Source organism: Pimephales promelas, chromosome 11 (assembly GCF_988280905.1).
Source record: "Pimephales promelas chromosome 11, fPimPro1.hap1.1, whole genome shotgun sequence".
Taxonomy (NCBI): Eukaryota; Metazoa; Chordata; class Actinopteri; order Cypriniformes; family Leuciscidae; genus Pimephales; species Pimephales promelas.
The window spans coordinates 35,818,830-35,843,286 of NC_142779.1; the positions used below are offsets into that span (position 1 = coordinate 35,818,830).

Below are 24,457 nucleotides of genomic sequence, written 5' to 3' on the forward strand. Positions count from 1 at the left end.
TTATTTTTTACAGTGTACGAATTCGTATGAATTGTTCTCACAATTCTGACTTTTTACTTTTTTTGTGAGATATGGTATAAAGATACAGATATAATTTTATTGTATTTATTTTAAGTTTATTTGAATAGGGACAAGTATGTTACATAAGCTCATGTTCCATACTACAACATTTTAGCCGAGGCTAATTCTCAATGTTAGAAAAGAATAAACTCGCAATTGCGAGGGGAAAAGTCAGAATTGTGAGATAAAAAGTCAGAATTAACTTTACATTTTTTTTATTTGTTTACTCGGTGATCCCAAATGCAATAATGGAGCAAAAAAAAAAAATCAGTAATTGTTTATTTTATTTTTATTTTTTTCAGCAAATTCATGTAAATCCTGCAACAAACATGATTGATCACCTGTGGTAGAGAAAGACACCGAAAATAGATTTAAAAATAGATTTAATGACATACAAACATGGTTCTACAATAATTATGCAATTATTTTCCCACAAAAAAATATATATTACTCAGAATACTAATACAAGTGTACGTATATAAGGAGGAAGAATATTTGCTCAGAAAACCTTAATTTTGCATATCCGCGCACTGATATCTAAAGCAAACTCATATAAACCAGCAGTCGTGGGCTGCAATACTCTGGGCTATTTTAGACATACAACACTACACTCATTTTATTAACAAAGAATTATTGTTTATTGATTTATTTTTGCTAAATCAATATGGCTGTTCTCTTTTTTCCACATCAAAAGAAAAAAAAACAGTAAAAACGTGATTAGCGTTTCAGGCCTTTCGATTTCTTTTATAAAATAGCAGCAGTTCTGTTTTGGAGTGGTTGCTTATGAATTTATGACATAATTGATCCTCTAGTCTATGACTCTCTCTAACTGGTCTAACTCATTAACATATTCGCAGAGAAAGACCAATCAGCCACGGATCTACGGTAAGAGTGGTAACTTTTAACTGATCTACATCACACATTTAAAAAGTTATTACAAAACAAAGCCAAATAAATAAGAGGAATTGTGAGCTAATATATACATAATACTGTACATCAAATGTCAAAAAACTATTTCTCTTGATAGGTTATTTATTCCAGCAATATGACACAGACGCTCCTCTGGCCTCAATGACATCCGCAGGACCTCACCACCATATTCCTGTACTTTTTCAGAATTACGTTTGAGCTGTCGTCAAAATACAGCACTGATATGGCATTGAGTTTGGTTGGTGCACAGCAAGGCTTTGGCACATTATCAGGAAACATTAGATGGACCTGTGAAGGAAAAATGAAAGAGATCTATAATATGTCGGATGAAAACTGGACAAAAAATTGTTTATTATACAGCAAGTAAACAAGAATATCCTGACTGTGCGTTCACACCAACGCGAATAGCGCGTCAAATTCGCATCTACCGAGTCTAGTTTGACGCTTGATCACTTTGTGTTAATTCGTGCGTCAAGAGCGAAACTGACGCGTGTAAAAACAAAAGTTTAAAGCGAAATTTACGCGCGTCAGAATCGAAACCCGTTGGCGGCCATCTTTTTTATATTTATTGAGCATTCATCGAGAGAGTCACCGCTCTGTATTTGCTCTGGAGAGTGGCGTGGGGATCATCCTCGCCGTATTTGTGTCCACCGGACCCTTCCGAGGCGAACCGTTTGGCGAGTTTCACCATTTGCTCGCTCCAGGAGCTGCGCTGGATGACGGTACTTCCGCCTGTCCCGCGGCCAGTTTGATGACCTGTTGTCCCGCATCGGATCGAGGATCACCCTCGCCCTCATCCATCTAATCTGTCATTCATTTTTGTTTTGATGATAAATAGAGCCAGCCTACAAAAGTTATTAAACTGTCCTGTGATTTTTTTCTCTCTCACGTCCAGACACGAACTTATGCACATGTATTTTGGTTGTCTTTACATCAAAATAATATTTCATATAATCTAGATATGGAATAAATAACATTCAATGCAAAATGAACATGTCTCGTATATTGAAATAAAGTTTTAAGTGATAAAATATTTGCTTTGTTGTGCATTTAGTCATATTACAAAATAATTAATTGAAGCATCCAGATCCTTCACCACGTGAGCAAGCAGCTAGGCTCCTGATTGGATAACGCGGATTGGATCTTGTGTTTAGATCCCATTCCCTTTGTTCCCATTAGTGGTTTCCATGGTTACTCATTGGTTAATTGATTATGTTAACCTGAGTCTTGTTTGGTTCCTCATTTATGCATGTATTTAAAGTCCTCAGTTTGGTTCTTCTCTTGGTCCTGCATCGTCGTCTTCACACGTGTGAACCTGTTACTCTGATTTTTGCCTTCTGGAGTGCCTTTTTTTTTGTAAATAAACTAAATTTTCTGCAATTTAGAAGATGTTCTTACTCCGTGTCTGCGCCGTGACAGTTAGTTCATGTATTAAGCAACATTATTTAGTGGGATCTTATTGTAAATCGTCACTTTTAAGCCTTATTTGCACAAAACTGTGACTAATTTGTTGAACCACTACTACAAACAATTCTAGAAGTGGAACGACTTTTCCCGATTTGTTATTGACAACATTGATAAGGAATTTTCTTTACGTTGGGAAAATGTTTTGTTTGGATTTGTTAACGGGGGGGAAAAAAAGAATTACACAAAAACAAAATATTTCTTCTTAATCTTCTTTTTTTGTTGACAAAATGTTCTATTCATAAATGTAAATTTTCAGGTCAGAGACCACTTTTCAATGTTTTACCTATTGAAATACAACACTACTTTGGGACTATCTTTGACTCTTGTCACAAGAAGGCTTTAAAAACTGTTGAAATATGCAAGTCTTTTAATCTTTTCCTTTGATATGTATTTTTTTTCTGATTAGTTATATACCCCTCTCTTGTAGTCTTGTTTTGTTTTGTTTTCTGTTTATTTGTTCTATATTGTGATTGTTTTCTTTGAAAATTTTTCAATTAAAAAAATAAAAAATTCGAGAAATATTAACTCCTTCCTCGCCATTTCTGTTTTTTCACTGTTATACGGTAGGGGGCGCTATTACACATCTACTGAAAGAGTGCAGAATCTCCTGATCAAAACACAGGAGAAGAAGATAGCATACGTAAGCAGATGTACATGTAAAATTTAATGTTTAAATCCAGGACTGTGAAGCTTTGGTGTGTTGATGGACTCGATCTGTGTTTTGATCGTCATTCTGAATCCAATTCAGACAAAAACACGATTTTCTCAGCTTTTTGCTCAAAATTCCCCACTTCTAAGTGTTGATTAAAAAGCTTCTTTTTTTTAATCAGGGGATCTGTTCTTTCTTTTGACACATTGCATGTTCAGATATTCCAACAACAACATATTCTGGGGGCCATAAAACTTTTGTGAAAATGTCTAAAAATGTTGGCGCTGGCTGAAAGAGTTAAAGGGTTAGTTCACCCAAAAATGAAAATTCTGTCAGTATTTACTCACCCTCATGTTGTTCCAACCCCGTAAGACCTTCGTTCATCTTCGGAACAAAAATTAAGATATTTAGGATATTAAAATCGCTCCTGCATACAGTCCATAGGCTTCCTGAGGGACTGGCTCTTGCTGTCCTCGAAAAGTAATTGAAGACATCGTTAAAATAGTCCAAGTGACTACAGGGGCTCAATCTTAAGTTTATCAAACGACGAGAACACTTTTGTGCGCAAAAAAACAACAAAAATAACGACTTTATTTCAACTATTCACTTCCTTCTCCATAAGCCTATAGTCCGTTAACGTAGTGTGATTGCGTAGAGCTACGTCACACGTAGGCTCACTATTGGTCGACGCTGGTCATGTGTGTGTGATGCGTGTGACGTACAATAACAGAAGCTTACGCTATTAAACTAGTTAGCTGACTCGCGCAGAGGGAGAAATAAACGAATAGTTGAAATAAAGTCGTTATTTTTGTTGTTTTTTTGCGCACAAAAGTGTTCTCGTCGTTTGATAAACTTAAGATTGAGCCCCTGTAGTCACTTGGACTATTTAACGATGTCTTTTATGACTTTTCGGGGACGGCAAGAGCCAGTCCCTCAAGAAGCCTATGGACTGTATGCAGGAGCGATTTTAATATCTTAAATATCTTAATTCGTTTTCCGAAGATGAACGAAGGTCTTACGGGGTTGGAACAACATGAGGATGAGTAAATACTGACAGAATTTTCATTTTTGGGTGAACTAACCCTTTAAATAATGCAAAAACGGACACTTACCAAGGTCTGCACAATCGCATGGTTTGTCGCGTTCATATGTGCGTTCAGTGGAAATGAACATTCTCCATCACAATAAAAGGCTGCGTATCCCTCGGGAGCGATAATCCAGTCCTGAAACGAGACGGAGACAGTGATGTGTGTTTTTTCCGGAGGCTTGGAGAAACCACATGCGAGTCGCCACATGCGCTTACCTGCCATCCTAAGTCGCGGAAGCTCACGTAAAGTTCATGCTTCTTGCAGGCTTGCCTCTGTTCACTGGTGTTCAGATCTAGATAACAGCAACAAAACAGACGTTGAGCCTACAAACACTGAAGTCGTCGTGTTGTTTAGTCTAGGAGTGTGTGTGGGCTCAATGTGCTCTACGTTTGCAGCTGGCAGAACGTCTTTGTATATAGACTGTAAATGCAGTAAATACTCAGTGATTTGATCGCATTAAAGAGCCCTACATTCGGAAAACATCAGGTAAGCTCAACATGCACTCATCTATGAAGGACGGAAATGTTGACAACTGCTGCTTATTAAAGGTGCAGTAGGTGATTTTCTTTTCATAGAATAGTTTGCAGAAAATATCACTCGAATCTCTGAAGCCTAAGGCCTTGGCTCTGTAAATGGCAAACTAAATGACAGTGGGCTGATATTGCTGAGCTTCTTCAAGATTGTGGAGTGCAATATAGAGCCACAAGCTTTAATCGTTGAGTTTTCGCCGATATCGGGAACACACTACCAACTAACATTAGAAAGTGTCCCACTTTTCGACAATGTGTTGCCTCTGAAAAATAAGGCTAAAGATGAGCCAAAACATTTAATAATTTAACAACTTGCATTCTAGTGACGTGTTATATTGTTGAGCACTTTTTAATTGTCTTTCAGATCATAGTGCAACTTACTTGTAATTGTATTATTATTACTAGAATTGTATGTTTTTAAATTGTATGCGTATTATTTATCGATGAAAACCTTCAGTTTTAGCCTGGGAAAACCCAGACAACTTCCGGCAAATTTAGCTTTGCTCTGAAAGTTACGGTCCTTTCACACTGGACGCGATTTTGACGCACGAATAATTCGCGCGATGGTTTTATTTTTTGATCAGCTGTTTGTATAATGAGTGCTTCCACACTGAACACGAATGTGCTGCGGTAAAAAAACGACTTTTATTTTTTTTCGCTTCGATGTCGATTTTTTTTTTTTTTACTTTTGAGGCGAAAGAAAAGGCTTCAGCCAATCATATACAAGGAAACAAAAGTGACGTGACCGCAACAATGACGGATCCTCTGATTGCTTGTGTGTCGAGTCGTCTGTGAATGAAAATCTGAAACAAGGACTGGTGGGACGTTGTGCTCGTTCGTTCGTATCGAGCCCAACCGGGTGTTTACAAGGCTTTTCAGTCCATTAGAGCCTTCAATCCGTTTACTTAAAGTGTTTATTTGATTGCATGTAAACGTAGCCCCTGATGAATGGGACGGCTCACCTTCTGCCATTATGTTTCTAGCTCCGGTAGCTCTGTGGGTGCCCCAAACCTTCGTTTCTGCTTTTAAATAAAAATGAAAAGCTTGTCTTCACTGGATGATAATGATGGTGATGAAGAAGCTATACGACCCACAAGTCATAGTATTGTCCCGCATTTAATTTTTGTCTTCATCCTTTTATTTAATCGTCCTTTAAATTACAATTCTACAATAAAAAAATGTAATAAGAAAACATAGAAAATGCGCTTCACAGACGTTACTGGAACAAACAAACTCTTCATGGAGATGGTGTTTGCTTTGATAAACACTGTGGACCTCTTCTAAAAAAAGTGAACTGGTGAAAGTGAGCTACACCTGCCAGTAGTTACTGACATATGTCCATAATTTATGAGAGGGCCCTATCGAAGCTGCCAGATCAGACAAACAATATCAATTCAAGATGCACTGATCGAATCCGGTACATCACTGCAAAAAGACATCTAATATAAAATCTATATTTATTCACCTAGTAGGCTATAATAATAAGTGTATAGTACGTTTTCTCCCTATCCACAAGTTTCCGAGGGGCGCTCCTGTGAAAAATAAAGTGGGTGAAACTTCCGGTGAGGCGGCGGAAGTAGCATTCCAATGGTGTTTTGTGTGTTAGTTAGCGAAGAGGCTAGCTGTTTTTCGGAGAATTATTTTACTATTTAAAGACGCAAATCTTTATGAGAGATGTCGTTGCGGAGCTCAGGGACAACATGTGCTGTTCACGGTTGTATGTATAACCGGACTAAACTAATTTAGTGGCTTAAACGGGATTGTTTTGAACATAAGCTGAAAACGAAATCAGAGTGATCCTGCCAGAGCCCGTCTCTGATCCTGCCAACGACTGTAGTTTCCATCACCTCCCAAAAGACGACGAATCTTCCTGTGTACATTTGTTTAAATTCTTAATATTCTATAAACTCTATCAGCATGTGATTGGCTGTTCGCTACTGATGTTACACCTAAACTCAGGATCAAAGCCTGTGGTGACAGAATACCAAATGTGCCAGTTAATGTATTCAAGCAGCACATTCATTTATAATTTTGAATAAACTCCAAAGCACAATGACTAAGTGTGTATTTTTTAATTGAATTGTTTGTCAGCTCGCACAACTGTCTGTCACCATGCCTTGATGAGTATTGATTATTAATAATGTTATTATAATACTCCCAACCAACTACTGCAGAGGGTAAAGGTACTGTTATTTCACCCTTTTGAATTTCGTTGAGGTTGTGTTCCCACATCGTTATCTAGTTTGGATCGCTATAACTTGAATGACTGTCAACTGTTGAATGAACGAGTGTGAAGTATGTCAAGTTGCGCTTTGTTTACTTCCAACCGGAAGTCGCGCCCACTTTTGACGCAAGGCCTCATGGGGCGTAGGAAACTTGTGGATAGTGTCCGTTAAAATCAGGTCTGCTTTCCTGCAACAGAGCAATAGCCAGATGTTCACCCTCGGCGCGAATGTTGAAGCTCTGAACGTCGCAAATTCGCGTCGCGGCTGATGTGAATGGTTTTGACGCGAACTATTCTGACGCGAACTATTCGCTTTTTCGTCACGCGTTCGGTGTGAAAGGGCCTTAAGTCTGGCAAAGAGCTCATTCAAGACGATTTCCAGTCCGAAGACATCGCGGCACCAATCAGAAACGTTGGGGCGGGCTTTACACGAAGCACTGGGATTGTGAAGCAGATTTTGTAGCCTACATTACAAAGATGGACGCCGCCGTCGAACATCAGTCGCTCGAATCAGCAATCGCGTCTGTTTTTAAGCGATTTGAACGTTTTCTTTTTGTTAAAAACCGAGCAAAGAACAACACTTGGAAATGTTTCTCTGTTTCTCCGCCGGCCGCCGCCGCTCTGCAAACGTCATCTCCTTCATCGCTCTGGGGTGCGTTTCCCGAAAGCATCGTTAGCCAACTATGGTCGCAAGTTCCGTCGTTATCAGCATAGTTCAACGATTCGGTGTTTCCCGAAACCATCGTTCCAACGAACATTCGCAAACAGCATCGCAAAGTTGTGTGGTTTGAACGACAGCTCTCGAGCTGTGGTTAGAGGCATCGTTTCTATATTGCAACACATTTGGAGGTATTAAATCCTTATCTTGAGCATAATGAGCAAGCTGACATTCAGTACAACCGGTGCCTTTTATTTAGAATACTTACAAATAGAATTTACGTCTTTTAGTTTGTCAAAATATTCGAAGTAACGTGTTTGAAAAGTGTGCATGTACGAACGCGCTCCATGTATAAGAACGAGCCAAATATTGAGTCTGGTAATAAAGCAGAACAACTGAGAACAATTAGAAATAGTCCTCAGATGACATGTCTGTAATTTATATAAAACAAATCTAGCGTTAATTGGTTCTCAAACAGTTTCATTAGAAGTAGTTATTACTCCACCACGTGCGAAACCAACAAACGATACTTTGCGACAGTGGGTTTCGGGAAACAGTCGTGACTAGCTAGTTGATTTTTCCAACGATGCATCGTACTATGGTAGTGAAACGGCGAACTACGTCATTGTATGGGAAACGCACCCCTGATTGGTTCTAGGTCTACCCACGACGTCCGCTGGTGACGCCCCTCTGGAAATGAAGCTTTGCCAGACCACATCTCCGTTACAACTGAGAATGGTCTGGTTTAAACCAGGCTACTTCAGTTTGACACCTGACTGAAAGGGTAGATGTTTTGATCAGAATATCAGTTCATCCAGAAATAACACCGATTATTTCACAGACCGCTAAAAAAAACAATGGTATTTCTAGTTGAATTGATGTTTGTTTAAAGCCACTATCCTGACAAATTTAGAAAATCCATAGATTTTTTGCACTTTAGTGTCCTTACTAGGAGTTGCACGACCACAGATTTTTAATATTAGTCGATATCGACTATGACGTCATTAATAAAAACGTAAGAGATGGGAATGCTTTGCAACATGCCAGAATTTGCTAAAGTACTAAATGCTAAAGTTTGTGAACAACTTAATGTTGGCTGGGGTAACCTGAACCTCGAGCCGAGACTCAAACTCGGGTCACCAAACGTCAGAACGCTATTGCTCCTTCATAACAGCTGATTTTTCAGTTGTTTTGTCTATGGGTCATTATATTTCTCACAGATTTCTGATTGCCTGTGTGAATGAATCCTGTGTGTACAGCGCCTCTAATGGTAAAGCTGTGGGTTTTAGGTCGTTCACCTGATCAATATTGATTATCCCTTAACAAACATAACAAGTGGAGTGCTGTGGGAGTGTGCTTTTATTTGTCATTTTAAAGGGGTGATGAACTGAGAAATTCAATTTTCCTTGAGCTTTTGACATCTAAGAGGTCATCGTATTATAAGAATATCCTGCAAGTTTCAGAACTGAAAACGTTCTTGTTAGTCCATTAAAAGCTTTTATTGACACCAGCCTCAGTAAACAACTTTTTCAAAGTGGGGAACTATGACGACAAAGAGGATAAAACCACACCCCCGCAGAAGAAGATCAACGCGGCTGGTTTAGCCCCGCCCACCGATTTGTGCATTACACGCATAGCTAAATAACATAGATGCCTACCTCGTGATGACAAACCGGATCGATCTACCGAGCGATACAGAATATTGTGCAGCGCCTGGTTGTGGAAGAAGACAGTCGCTGCATAAGCTTCCTCTGGACTCCAATAGGACTAAACTTTATTTTTAATGACGTTCAGCTGATGAGGTAAAACATCGTCCGTCTGTTCGCTTCATTTCACTGAGGATTGTTTTGTACTCAAGACTGGATTTGCAGAGCGATTAAGAGTAAAGAACGGTGCTGTGCCGTCTATATTGGATCTGACAGGAATGGTGAACACACGGACTCTGGGTCCAACATGTATGGGCCAATCACTCCGGTCGCCATTTTACAACATTGGACGTTTTCGAAACAATTTCCCCCACGTGCACCGACGGGTGAGTCGAAACTCATTATAATATGCAAAACTGTTCTCCAATCACAGCAGTGGGCGTTTACTTCCAAGTCTTCAGTGGGAGACGCCCATAAAAACCCAGCGTTTCTCAGCTAGGCTCAAAACTAGGGTACAAAATAGCCTATTACTTGTTCATTTGGATGTTTTTGAATGTAAAAACCAAGACCAACAATATAAAAAAATTTAAAAAGTCAGTTCATGACCCCTTAAAGTGACAAGCAAAGATTTCTTATCCTGCATTGGCATTACAGCCGGTGTAAATCAACGGGATTTCAGTCAGAAAGATTTAACACAGTCTTAAGGTCTTCTGCGTTATTAGAGTCAAAATCACACGATCAGCGACTAGTCGACGCCAAGTTTACGGCGTGATGTTGACTACTCTGTGCAACCCCTTGTCCTTACCTAAGGAAGCAATGGGTAATATAAAGTGACTACATGGGTTAAGGGGTAGTACTTAGTTTGCTTTCTTAGGTAAGGAATATAATAAGTACAATAAGCACATGCTGAACAGAACTGTAAAATAAAGTGTTATCATATTAATCTTACTTGCTCTTTCTTGGGTAAAGCTATCAGACAATAAGAAACAAGAGATTGAAAAGCCGCTTTCCAGTTTTTTGTGTCCATGTATCGGACGTAAGTGAACGTTCGCTGGTTTGTTAACATTTCTTACAGCAACTCTGCACTCTAAAGAAATAAAGAGTTGTTTTAACCCAATTTTGGGTCAAATATGGACAAACCCAAGCATTGGGTTAAAAAAGTTATTTTAAAATGTAACCCAACGGCTGGGTTTGTCCATGTTTGGACAACAACCCATTATTTTCCAGTGTGAATGTCTTGAAGTTTGTAAAACTGTACCTCCACTTTTAAGAGCTGGTGAAGATTTCGGTTGTGCTTTGCTTTTGTTTCGGTTGTGACTCTTCCGCTTTCCTCCCGCCGCTCTCACAGACCGAAGCAGAACCTCGCTGGCTTTGAAGAACGCGACCAGGAACGGCTGTTTGGACTGAGGTCCGTTCCTCCCGATGATCCCGGCTGATTTCATGTTGATGCTTCTACCTGATAATCCAACAGATGCATGCGATTAACGTTAGACAAACAGCCATGATCAAGACACGAAAACCTCGTCCTGGGTGGCTAAATCACCACAACGATGTATGACATCTTCTATGATGCTGTAGTGATTGTCTGAACGTCAAACTGAGTGAAACTGATCCTAAAAAGCTGTAACTTCGTGGCATCAGGTTCCCATTTAAGAAAGAGGAAAAACTGGGTGTAGTCGTGACTCAAAGATGATCCTTCTGTGGAGTCTCACGTTGGTAAACCTGTCTGTTAAGAAGCTAATGACTCTGTGAATGAAAGTTAAACCATCTGCATTTCATGGTCCTTATTTCCAGTAAAAAGGGAACGCAACAATAATTGAAAACAACAAAAGGCCGTCTGCAGGAGAGAACACATAGAGATGACAGCGCTATTAAAGTGACCAGTGATGGTTATTATTCAACAAATGAGGAACAGCATTAACCTGGCAGACATCCATTGTAAAGTACCACTAGATGCGAAACACATCCCACATTCACAGTGTGTGTTTAACCACCGCAGTATAACTCATCGCTGTAGCTTTATTGCACATCTGTCATTCGAACCACTAGAGCTGTAGTTAATGATTAATTACAACGGTAAATAAGATTTAATTCATGTCAGATTATGTCCTCTGATGGCCTTTTGATCTTCATGGTTTTGCTTTATTTCCAGATGTTTGATTCGGTTGCAGGTCTCTCTTCATAAAAGGCATTTTAATTCTATTGACAACTAAAGGACGTGTAGTGAAGTTTATATGTGGAAGGACGGAGCTTTCTTATTATGGCCAATATCGTGATCCATTCAAGTCACAAACTATGTTTCTGTATCTGTATTACCAGTAACACTTTATTTAAAATGATGTATTTACTAAGTTTTTTACATGTAATAATAGGAAATGATGGATAATTACCAGTAACTAACCCTAACTGGAACTCTACAAAGTACTTTAAAATAAAGTGTCTCCGTAGTTTACCGCACTCAGAACATTTGCATTTGCGCGACACATAATTTTTAATAATTAACTAGGGCTGTCAAACGATTAATCGCGATTAATCGCATGCAAAATAAAAGTTTGTGTTTACAAAATATATGTGGGTGCACTGTGTATAATTATTTTGTATATATATATATATATATATATATATATAAAAATACACACAAACACACATGCATGTATATTTAAGAAAAAAAACATAATTTATATATCAAAATATTTATAATTTATATATAAATCTATATGCAGTATATGCATGAAAATATGTCTTAAATATATACAAGCATGTGTGTGTTTATTTATATATATATATATATATATATATATATATATATATATATATATATATATATATATATATAATACACAGTGCACCCACATGTATTATGTAAACACAGACTTTTATTTTTGGATGCGATTAATCGCGATTAATCGTTTGACTGCCCTACTTTTGTCTATAGAGTCGCTTTATAAGTAAATCAAATTTTTTTCATATTTGACCAATTTTTGGCAACATCGACACTGAATTGACTCGAGATGAATAATGAGGTAATAACGAAGTAAATAAGTCTCATATTTGATGAAGCTTGCAGCATTGATTACTGTGAAGCGGCTTTGAAACAATGTATTATATAAAGCACTCATTAACAAATTGCGATTATTTTAATTTGTTTTGCATTGACCATGTGACAATTTCATGAGCATTTGTAAAGATGCTTAAAGTATTGGAATTTGACTTTTTGAAATATCAGTTGAAAAACGGTCATTTTTATGAAGAAGTGCTTGAATTATTGAAAGATAATATATGGGAAATTTATTTTAAATATTTTAATGATAAAAAAAAAAACAAATAAAGCCGCAATCCGTCTGATATAGAGGCATTTCATATGCGTGATATTACACTTATAAATATCCAAGTATATGATACAGCTTTTATTCTTCAATTTGATCATATATTCATGGGAGAAATAAATCAGATTGAATAAGGAAAGCGATATCTTTGTCATAATGTCATTGCATGTGCTGCACCATTTTGTTTTATTAGATTATTTTTATTCATCTATTTTAGAATTTAAAGTATTTTTCGTGGAAGCATGAACTCCATCAAAAATCAAGTTAAAACTCATTTTTATTCATTGAGCATTTGATTTGCCATTTTTGATGTTGGTTTGAGCATTTGATTTATACTTTGAGCATTGACTTTATTTATGACAGATTTATACTGGGTTGAGAGTGAAAATTAAAAATCAAATCAGATTGAGAAATTGAGTTTTTTTACTTGATTGATGCTTCCACGAATGAGGAAATAAAATTGCATTCGAGCATTTGATTTATCATTTGAGCAGACGTTGATTTATAATTTGATTTTTAAAGTATTTTAAATTTCATTTGAATCATGTCAGTAAAAAACTTCCATAAAAGATCATAAATAAAGATAGTGTTTGATAAATGAGATCTCTGATTGTAGTTTTTAAGCGACGTTAGTTAGATCCGAAAGTATTTTTTCCACTTATTTCTCCCACAGGGGTTTCAGAAAAGTCTTTGTTATGAGCCAATCAGCTGTGAGGACAATCATAACATTACAAACTTTGATTTGAAGTTTGACGATTGTGAAGAACTACAAAAAGCAGTGCTTGAAAGTCCTGGACTTGATTTTACAGTATGGTGTGTGAAGCTGTAAGGTGAGGAGTGTGTGCGTCCTATACCGTCAGTGGTCTCCACACACAGCTGAAGGCCCATGTTCTGCTGAGGGTTCAGGAGCCAGTGATTGCTGGTGGCCGTGATGTCGAACACCAGCCAGCCTCCGTCAGTGGCTCGCACCTTTTTCCAGTCCAGGAGAAACGTTTCAGGATCCCTAAAGAGACAGGAAGAACGCACTGTGATTTACATTACATTCTCACCCTCCCACGCAAAGAGATAAATGTTAAACAGTGTTGACATGTTTAAAATCCCAGACGAATGAGTTGGATCTTGCTAATTGCAGTCATTCTGCATGTTAATTAGCAGTGTTGATTATACCATACAAAAACAAATCTTGAAATGTGTGCGACTGAGGTCTCTCTCAACTCCTCCTTTTCATCTCGACCACAGCTTTGTCAACAAGCCATTCCTGTTCATCTACTTAACTGATGTTGTACTGAAACAGGGCCACACAGTGAGACAGCGGCCCTGATCACACACACACACACACAGAGACAGTGTCGTGTCCCAGCATGCCACAGTGCGGGCGAGCGCCACACCACAGTCTCCTGCGTGCCGGGGACATCTCAGTGTTCTCGTGTGCCTTTAACTTCATGAGCGATTGAATACAACTGACACAGAGCTGACTCTGTAAAAGCAGATTTTAACAGATGTTATCAAAACTTTCCAAAAAGTACCCTGGTATCCTTTGAAGAGCCCTGGAGTGCCATGGATAATGCTAAATCATTCAGATCCATCAAAGTGAGCATCTGAAAAGCATCTGAGCATCTTTTAATACTTTAGTAAGAGCAATCCCAAGCCATGTTAATTTGTCTTCGACCAAATATTCTAAACCAATACAAAAGACGTTTTTTTTCTGTATTTAATTTATTAAAGCACCATCTGCTGTCAAAAACATTGTTCTAAATGTTGTTGTTTTTTCTGAGACGTTGGTTCTGAAAGCATTTTTTCCACTCATTTCTCCCATAGGGGTTTCAGAAAGGTCTTTGTTATAAGCCATGAAGCAAGCCAATCAGCTGTGAGAGGACAATCATAACATTACAAACTTTGATTTGAAGCAAAAGCTTTTGAAAAGGTACAAGATTGTGAACCGGCTTTAGTGAGGGGAAGAACTACAATCCCATGTGTGTGTGTGTAATATATACTATATATACTGTATATGTGTGTGTGAATACGTTTTTGTGTTGTTTTTTACTCTATAATGTACAGAAGGCACGGAACAACAAAGGAAAGGAAAAAGACAAGGAACAAGGAAAGGAAAGGAAAGGAAAAGGAACAGGAAAATGAAAAAGGAAAGGGAAAAGGGAAAAAGGAAAGGAAAAGGAAAAAGGAAAGGAAATGGAAAAAGGAAAGGAAAGAGAAAAGGAAAGGAAAGGAAAGGGAAAGGGAAAAAGGAAAGGAAAGGAAAAAGGAAAAGAAATTAGGAAAAAGGAAAGGGAAAGAGGAAAGAGGAAAGAGGAAAGAGGAAAGGAAAGGAAAAATGAAATGAAAGGGAAAAGGAAAAGAAATTAGGAAAAAGGAAAGGAAAGGAAAGGAAAAAGGAAATGAAAGGGAAAAGGAAAAGAAATTAGGGAAAAGGAAAGAGGAAAAAGGAAAGAGAAATGGAAAGGAAAGGAAAGGAAAGGAAAGGAAAGGAAAAAGAAAAAGAAATTAGGAAAAGGAAAGGAAAAAAGGAAAGGTAAGGAAAAAGGAAAAGAAAGGGAAAAATGAAAAGAAATTAGGAAAAGGAAAGGAAAGGAAAAAGGAAAGGTAAGGAAAAAGGAAAAGAAATTAGGAAAAGGAAAGGAAAGGAAAAAAGGAAAGGTAAGGAAAAAGGAAAGGAAAGGGAAAAATGAAAGAGGAAAAAGGAAAGAAAAGGAAAGGAAAAGGAAAGGAAATGTTTTTTACTCATTTATCAAAATTAACTCGTTTATCAAAACTTGTTTAACAAAATGAACGAATCTTTTTTCGTGTCATTTGGATGATTCAACGAACAAAATGAACAAGTTGACTCAGAAAAAGATTAGTTAATTTTGATGAACGGGTTTGAACAGGAGAGTCACGAACGCTCATCACAGAACAGAGCAAGGCGAGCATTTGAGCTTATAAAACTTAAACTTTGTTATTTATTTATTAAATGAGCGATCGTTTCGCTTGATAAGACCCTTATTCATCGTCTGGAGTCGTTTAAAGCCCTTTGAACAGTTTGCACTGAAACTGTCTTTTGGACCTTGAACCGTTTGGTTCCCATTGAAGTCCATTATATGGAGAAAATCCTGGAATGTTTTCATCAAAAACCTTCATTTCTTTTCGACTGAAGAAAGAAAGACATGGACATCTTGGATGACACGGGGGCGAGTAAATTATCAGAAAAAGTGTTTTTTCAAAAGTGAACTACTCCTTTAAGCTTGCACAGTAGCATCACAGCACAAAACTGAATAAGTATTGGTTCTCTGTTCCCAATCCCATTCCGTTATCCCGTTCCCTCCACAGTAGCGTTTGAGGTGTCGTTTACCACCGTGTCATTAACACTGGCAGTGGGCAGGCTATATGAAGCCCGTGCTAAACTGTGAAACACTGAATTACATTAATCACAGGTGGGAACGTGAGAAGCTGTCGGACGCGGCTGGCTCGTAAACACGGTCACGAGGTCCAGAGCTTCTGATGGCAGGATCCGTTTTAAACCCTTGTTTCATTGCCCCGGGAGAGCCGTATCTCAGCCGCATTCATTCATGCTCCTGTGTGGGACTCAAGATAAGTCACGGGTCTCCATCTAGATTAGAGGACCATTAGAGCCGTGGAGAGGCAGGTGGGCACGCTTTTAGGAAGCGTTGGAAGTCTATTAAGGCCAGATGGCCCTGTCTGGGGTGCAAGCGCTCTGACAAGCTGGCGAGATATGCAAGGAGTGATAACTGATGGACTTTCAAGACTTTCATAAGTGCTGGAACTTGCAAATGAGCTGTTAATGGAAAGCTTTATCCATGGCCATTACCAGCCAGTCTATCTGGTGAGACTGAGGAAGAACAGGTTTGCTTTGGTTCGGGTGGGAGAACATTTTGAGGTGGTCTCAACGTCACGGAACGAAGCTGACCCGATGTCATGGAGCTTTAGTGGAGCCCGGCTGGCTATATCCTGGAGAATCAGCAAAGCTGGGGTCGTTTTCCTAGGAAAACTGTTCCCATACATCATTCCACAACGGCTGTGCAATCTTCCACATCTGCATTAACTGCGCAGGTTTGAAGATGTCGAGAAGGACTCGAGTTACTATTCTAACTCAAACCTTATTGAGCCACGCTGGCATGAGCAGTGCAACACTGGAAAATATCTCAATTAAGTCAGAAATATTAGTTAACATCACTGAACCAAAATATAGATATTCGATTAATCGCATCCAAAATAACAGTTTGTGTTTACATAATATATGTGGGTGCACTGTGTATTATTTTGTATATATATAAATACACACACATGCATGTATATTTAAGAAAAAAATATTTATATATAAAATATAAATTATATATATAAATCTATATACATGAAAATATTTCTTAAATATATACAAGCATGTGTGTGTGTATTTATATATATAAAATAATTATACACAGTGCACCCACATATATTATGTAAACACAAACTTTTATTTTGGATGCGATTAATCGTTTGACATTAACTCTTTCCCCGCCGGCGCCAATTTTCACATTTTCACAAAACTCTCATGTCCCCCAGAATATTTTATATCTGAAAATTCAACTTATCAAGAGAAAGAACAGAGTTTTTGTTTTTACACAAACATACTAAGACACAAAACTTTTATCAAGACTTGAATGGGGGGAAGTTTCATTAAAAAAGGCAACATTTTGAACATTTGCATTTGTTGTCAAAGACTTCATATGGATGGGATTCAGAAGTATGAGGGAGTCGTTACCGTCACAGTCGTTTGCTCTTCATGGGTTCAAGATTTCACTCAGTGACGTTCGTCAGTTTTGATTTATATGCTGTTGAATGCTTAATGATTGTGTTATTTTACTTGGGTGTCTATCGCTTGTTTCTGCTTCTTCTTTACTTGTTTTGTTGATGTGTAATAGCGCCCCCTACCGTATGACACTGAAAACCCAACCCCATCTCACGACAATTCGTACGAATTTTACGAGGTGGCTAATTCGTAACAATTAGTACGACCTCACTTGCACGAATTAGTGCGATTTTTGCTAAATCGTACATATTTTACGAGTTGGCCAACTCGTATGAATTTGTATAAATGACCCATCACGTGGGTTTAGACAAATCATACAAATTCGTACGAGTGAGGTCGTATTAAGTAGTACGAATTAGCCACTTTTTAATCACCTGAACTGGGAAGCCTGAAAATTCCAGCAATGACGGGAAAATGTTCATTTATAGCAACAAAACTAATTTTAACACTGTAAAAAACTTAAAAAAGTAAGTAACCTGGTTGCCTTAAAAAAATTTAAGTTGATTGAACTGGAAAAGGTGAGTTAATACAATGAAGGAGATTAATTTAACCATCAGAAACTCAAAATTATATGTTATCTGAACTAAATAAATTATTTAAGTTGATTGGACAAAAGAAAAATGTTGTGATTATTACAATGTAAAAAAATATATTGTTGGTTTAACTTAAAGTAAGTCACCTGGTTGCCTTAAAATTTTAAGTTGATTGAACTGGAAAAAGTGAGTTAATACAATGAAGTAGATTAATTTATCCATCAGAAACTCAAAATAATAAGTTATCTCAACTAAATAAATTATTATAAAGTTGATTTGACAAAAGAAAATATGTTGTGATAACAAATCTTGAAAACATTTTTTACAGTGAATGGGTTAAATCAGGTGGAATTCGCAGTATGGTTACCACATTTTACATTGCATTTTAAATGTCTACGATAATTAATAATAATTGGTAAAACTTTGCAAGAAGGTTCCATTCATTAACATTATTTAATGCACTAACATGAACTGACAATGAGCAATACATTTGTTACAGTTTTTATTAATCTTTGTTAATGTTAGTTAATAAAAAATACAACTGTTCATTTTAGTATACATTCGCTCCATTAAATAATATTAGCAAATACAACTTTTATATTTGAATAATGTTTTATTAAATGTTGAAATTAACATTAACAAAGATTAACTAAGCACTGTAAAAAATATTGTTGGTTTAACTTAAAAAAATAAGTAACCTGGTTGCCTTTAAATGTTAAGTTGATTGAACTGGAAAAAGTGAGTTAATACAATGAAGGAGATTGATTTAATCATCAGAAACTCGAAATAATAAGTTATCTCAACTAAATAAATTATTTAAGTTGATTTAACAAAAGAAAAAAATGTTGTGATAACAAATCTTGAAAAAAAAAATTATAGTGAGTATTTGAATTGTTAATAACAATTAATTTCCATGACAAATGTTTATGAAAGATAATTATAAAAATATTATAAAACATAATATTTTAGAGCTGAGATCTGAAACTAAGTCATCTTCATGATATTTCAAAAGTTCATACTCTAAACAATGCTGGGTTGTTTTAACCCAAATTTGGGTCAAATATGGACAAACCCAAATGTTGGGTTAGAAATGTAATTTCAAATTTGATCCCAACTTCAACTTTCACTTTCAACTGCACATTTTTAAATTGCATGTTTAACCCAACATTTGAGTTTGTCCATACTTGACCCAAAATTGGCTTCAAACAACCCAGCATTGTTTAGAGTGTATAATACACTCTAAAAAATGCTGGGTTGTTTTAACCCAACTTTGGGTCAAATATGGACTAACCCAGCCGTTGGGTTAAATTTTTACATTACATTTTTAACCCAACATTTCAGGTTTGTCCATATTTGACCCAAAATTGGGTTAAAACAACCCAGCATTTTTTAGAGTGTACTCCAGTATGATAAAGATGAACAGAACTGGCTGCCTCAACTGGACTTTATTAAAGTATTAACATTAAGATTAATAAATGCTATTTTATTCTGCTAAGTATTTTTCATTATGAGTATATTTTAACTGTTAACAAATGGAATCTTATGGTAAAGTGTTACACACCTTTTACAATAAACACGATGGCAATCGTTTGATTAATGGGTGTTAATTAGTTTATGATTAATATTTAGTCAATCAAGTCATTTTTCCGAGCCGATGAAGATGAGCAGAACGGGTTGTAGACCCGGACTGTGTAACACCAGATTTAAGGCAGGAGACGGGGTGATGCTGGAAGAATCATCATGGATGAGCAGCGCAGATGTTTATACACTCTCCTGTAATGATTGACAGGATCCGATGAACGAGATCCTCCTCAGCCTTGCTTTTAAAACTCCATAAAGTAAATCTTCTTAGTGGAATACTCAGAACGATAAAGTCTTGCATCTGGATGTTTTACATTCGGTTACATATTAATAGATCCTGTAGTAAATATGTAGTTGTAAAAGCATTGTGTTCCTGAATAACGTCTCACGTATTTAACGTCCTCCATCATGTCCTGAAACTGCGTGATGGATCACCCGAGGCGGTGTGTGATATCATCAGCTCTTCGATGGTGACAGACGACAGTCTCCACAGATCCTGACGCATGCGGTTTCATCGTCACGAGGGAAACCTCCAGACAGACTCCAGACGCGCTCGCGTAAACAGGATGTGCTTTTATTTTCCGCTTGATTTCCTGCCTAAAGTGTTTCCCAGACCAGGCCCGGCTTTAAGAGACTTTCCTACAGGTTTAATTGGAAGTCAGGTTTCATTTAAACTCAGCGTGTTGCTCTATGGTAAAAACAGCTTTAAACGTGTTTTATCGTCATCTCATCTCATTAGTATGCATGAAGCAAGATTCATTTTATATGCAGTATTTCCTTTTATGACTTTTAAAGACAAATGCTTACAAATCCCAGTTAGTTTGTGCCATTTGGATTCAGTTCATTGAAAGTGTCTTTTTTCTGATAACATTTCTCCATCATTTAAAGATTAAAGCTTGCATATAATATAATATAATATAAGTTTAATGTTAACTGTAAATGAATCTAATAATTGTGTTGTATATTATAAAAACAGAGTTTGTTCAAACGTATCCATTGCAGTTTTGGTATACCATGGTAATAATAAACTACAGTTTTATATGAAATGTATCATTTTTTCCAGCAAGGACATGTTAAATTAATCTAGAGTGTCAGTAAAGACATTTATGATGTTATATTTTTAGTCATTTACTGCTGTTCTTTTCAACTTTAGGGATCCACAAAACTATTAAGCAGCACAACTGTTAAAGCCTGCTAACATGAAAAATATTATATTTATTTCTAATAAAAGACTTCAAATTGAATAATATTTCACAAATCTGATACTTTGATGGTATTTTTAAACAAATAAAAGCACAAGAAACTTTACATAACATTTTTGAACATTATGATGTATTTCATCGTTCTTTGTGTTTGGAGTGTGAAAATACAGGCGGATTATTTTTGGAAAGCCAGCGCTTGCAACATGATCATTCTTTGACCATTCCACGCCACCTGTCAAAATACACGTCTAAATCTTTATTTTTACTATTTTCTACATTTAAGAATAACAATAAAGTAACAATGGAACTGACACGGGGCGGCTGCTGTGATGAGAGTAGTTGCAGGATCTATAGCAGTCACTTTATTTCACAACTATAGTCGAAATAACAAACACATGAAGAAGAAAAAGAGAAACCAACAAAAAAACCAACTCAAGGAGTAGCTCACTTTTGAAAAAAAAACTTTTGCTGATAATTCACTCACCCCCATGAACAAATCATTTCCCGAGTCATTCAGTTCATTCAACGAACGAAACGAACGAGTTGACTCAAAAAAAGATTTGTTCATTTTGATGAACGAGTTCGAACAGGAGAGTCACGAACACGCGTCACAGAACAGAGCAGGCGAGCATTTGACCTTCTAAAAGTTAAACTTTGTTATTTATTTATTAAATGAGCGATCGTTTCTCTTGATAAGACCCTTATTTATCGTCTGGAGTCGTTTAAAGCCCTTTGAACAGTTTGCACTGAAACTGTCTTTTGGACCTTGAACCGTTTGGTTCCCATTGAAGTCCATTATATGGAGAAAATCCTGGAATGTTTTCATCAAAAACCTTAATTTCTTTTCGACCGAAGAAAGAAAGACATGGACATCTTGGATGACATGGGGGTGAGGAAATTATCAGCAAAAGTTTTTTTTAAAAGTGAACTACTCCTTTAACACCCACACAAACTGACAAAGAGCAACTCAAACAGAGGACTATACACACACAAGTTAACTGAGGGAGAAAACAAGCGGCAGGTGGGGCTAATCAATCAAACAATGTAACTATGACAACAAAAGAGAAGCAGGAACATAGGAAACAAAGACAATACAAACATAGATCTAACAGAAACACAACTCTTTGCCATGTTCTCGCTCTACAAACAGATCCGTCTCACTCTTTAACAGATCTGAAGAATGCACTCATTTGCAGCTTTTCTTCACTACTCATCCAAACACTGAATATATCTTGTGGGAAATTCCCCGAGAATGAATTATTTAGAGCTCAAAGGAGGGCAGAATCTGTGATGCTGAATGCCATCTCAATTACAATTGTTACTCATACATTTTCTAACCCCCATATCTTGTGATAATTCTCATGCATTCATACAGTACATACATTTTAGGGTCTTGATGTTTGTCAATAATATGAAATATTTAATTCAGAAAGGACAAAACAAATGGTAATGAACACACTCAGAAAAAAAAAGTACTAAAGCTGTCACTGGGGCTGTACCTTTTTAAAAGGTAAACTTTTGTCCATTTTACGTAGGTGCTAATATGTCCATTTTAGGTGTTAATATGTATATTTTAGGTGCTAATTTTTACATTTTAGGTGCTAATATGTACATTTTAAGTGCTAATTTGTACATTTTAGTTGTTAATATTTACATTTTAGGTCCTAATAAGTACATTCTAGGTGTTAATATGTACATTTTAAGTGCTAATTTGTACATTTTAGTTGTTAATATTTAAATTTTAGGTCCTAATATGTACATTCTAGGTGTTAATATGTACATTTTAGGTGCTAATTTGTAAATTTTAGGTGCTAATATGTACATTTTAGGTGCTAATTTGTACATTTTAGGTGCTAATTTGTACATTTTAGTTGTTAATATTTACATTTTAGGTCCTAATATGTACATTCTAGGTGTTAATATGTATATTTTAGGTGCTAATTTGTCAATTTTAGGTGCTAATATGTACATTTTAGGTGCTAATTTGTACATTTTAGGTGCTAATTTGTACATTTTAGGTGCTAATATTTACATTTTAGGTCCTAATATGTACATTCTAGGTGTTAATATGTACATTTTAGGTGCTAATTTGTCAATTTTAGGTGCTAACATGTACATTTTAGGTGCTAATTTGTACATTTTAGGTGCTAATTTGTACATTTTAGTTGTTAATATTTACATTTTAGGTCCTAATATGTACATTCTAGGTGTTAATATGTACATTTTAGGTGCTAATTTGTCAATTTTAGGTGCTAATATGAACATTTTAGGTGCTAATTTGTACATTTTAGGTGCTAATTTGTACATTTTAGTTGTTAATATTTACATTTTAGGTGCTAATTTGTACATTTTAGGTGCTAATATTTACATTTTAGGTCCTAATGTACATTCTAGGTGTTAATATGTACATTTTAGGTGCTAATATGTACATTTTAAGTGCGTAAATGTACCATTAAGGTACAAAAGTGTACCTTTTGAAAAGGTACAGCCCCAGTGACAGCTTTTGTACCTTTTTTTCTGAGAGTGAATGAACCCAAGGGGTTCCATATAGAACCTTTTTCCTGGTTACAAAGAATTACAAACAAGTTCTTATTATTGAAGGGTTCTGTATAGAACCTCTTAGTGGTTCCAAACACGTAGCGCTGTTAGAACGTTTTAAGGTTCTATATAGAACCTTTTCTTCCGAGAGTGTAGGTGTAAATGCACACAGGTATCCATTTTAATTTAGTTCAGTGAAGAAATCCAGACATTCTACGAAAGTAACTTTAGGAACAGGATCATGCGAAACTGGTGACCAGTGTAGTGTACATGTGGAAAGCTCTCACCTGTTTGGATATTCTTTGATGACTTGGTATATGGTGACCTTGAGCGTGATGTTCTCATATCTGACGGGACTTTGATCCTTATAAATCCTGAACTCGGCGGCGGTCACCGCCTCACCCTCGGGAATCTGAGTGAGGTCGAAGCGAAACTCCCGGTAGTGTCGTCTGTGATGGGAGAAATCCTTATCCCTCTCCACTGCACGGAAACACAAAGCGCACAATGAGAAGCGCAGCCACACTGTAGGACTATCACACACACGCTAAGCGTCAAGAACTGCTTTCTTTAAAAAGTCATTCATCAAAACGGTCAACATTCCTCGCCTAATCCAAACATTTGGACGACCAACAAAAGCAATATCCAGTCCATTACAGCAGGCGTCTGAGCACAGGTAGCAGCCGCACAGGCCTTTCCCTGTCCGTGATGAATGAGCTGTCAGGGAAGAAAAACAGCCCGCCGCTAATAACACACTGCGCTCGCAGAGGACACAAATTCCATGTTTTTGTGAACAATGTCTCACAAGCTTTCTGACCTCCCAAGATTCTCATTTGTAATCTGCAGAAAAGAGCATGTGTGTGAGAGGTTATCACTGTCGGAGATGTAGTGCTACCTCTTAAACATGTCCTAATGGTGGAGACCTTAACGACATATTTGATATATAGGAAGTGCTTTCTTCATATATCTGGAAACTGCTGTGCCAGAGGACTATCACACACTGCATTCCCTCGAACAGACCCGAGAGCGTTCAGGAAAACACAGTATTCATCTCTGAATCACCGAATAATCGCTAATTATCAAGATTACATCATTCTCATCCATCAGTCATTACATGATCAATTTCTTGATTTATTTAAAGTAAATTAGTTTTATTTTGGTTGAAACTATGGAAACTATGGTACATTTTTCTAATGGTGCGTTCACACCGGATGCGAATAGCGCGTC

The 24,457-nt window shown here is 36.9% G+C and overlaps 1 protein-coding gene across 1 annotated transcript in view; it reads right to left on the reverse strand.

Moving 5' to 3' along the window:
* Positions 1-426: 426 nt before the first annotated feature.
* The window catches only part of bmp5 (bone morphogenetic protein 5), a 31,499-nt gene continuing 7,468 nt past the window's right edge, over positions 427-24,457 (reverse strand). The window contains exons 2-7 of the mRNA XM_039690346.2: positions 23,521-23,713; positions 13,433-13,581; positions 10,511-10,708; positions 4,410-4,486; positions 4,219-4,329; positions 427-1,278 (exon numbers count right to left, since the gene is read on the reverse strand). Of these exons, the coding sequence (XP_039546280.2) occupies positions 1,129-1,278; positions 4,219-4,329; positions 4,410-4,486; positions 10,511-10,708; positions 13,433-13,581; positions 23,521-23,713 (878 nt within the window). The 3' untranslated portion in view covers positions 427-1,128. The remainder of the gene's footprint in view (positions 1,279-4,218; positions 4,330-4,409; positions 4,487-10,510; positions 10,709-13,432; positions 13,582-23,520; positions 23,714-24,457) is intronic.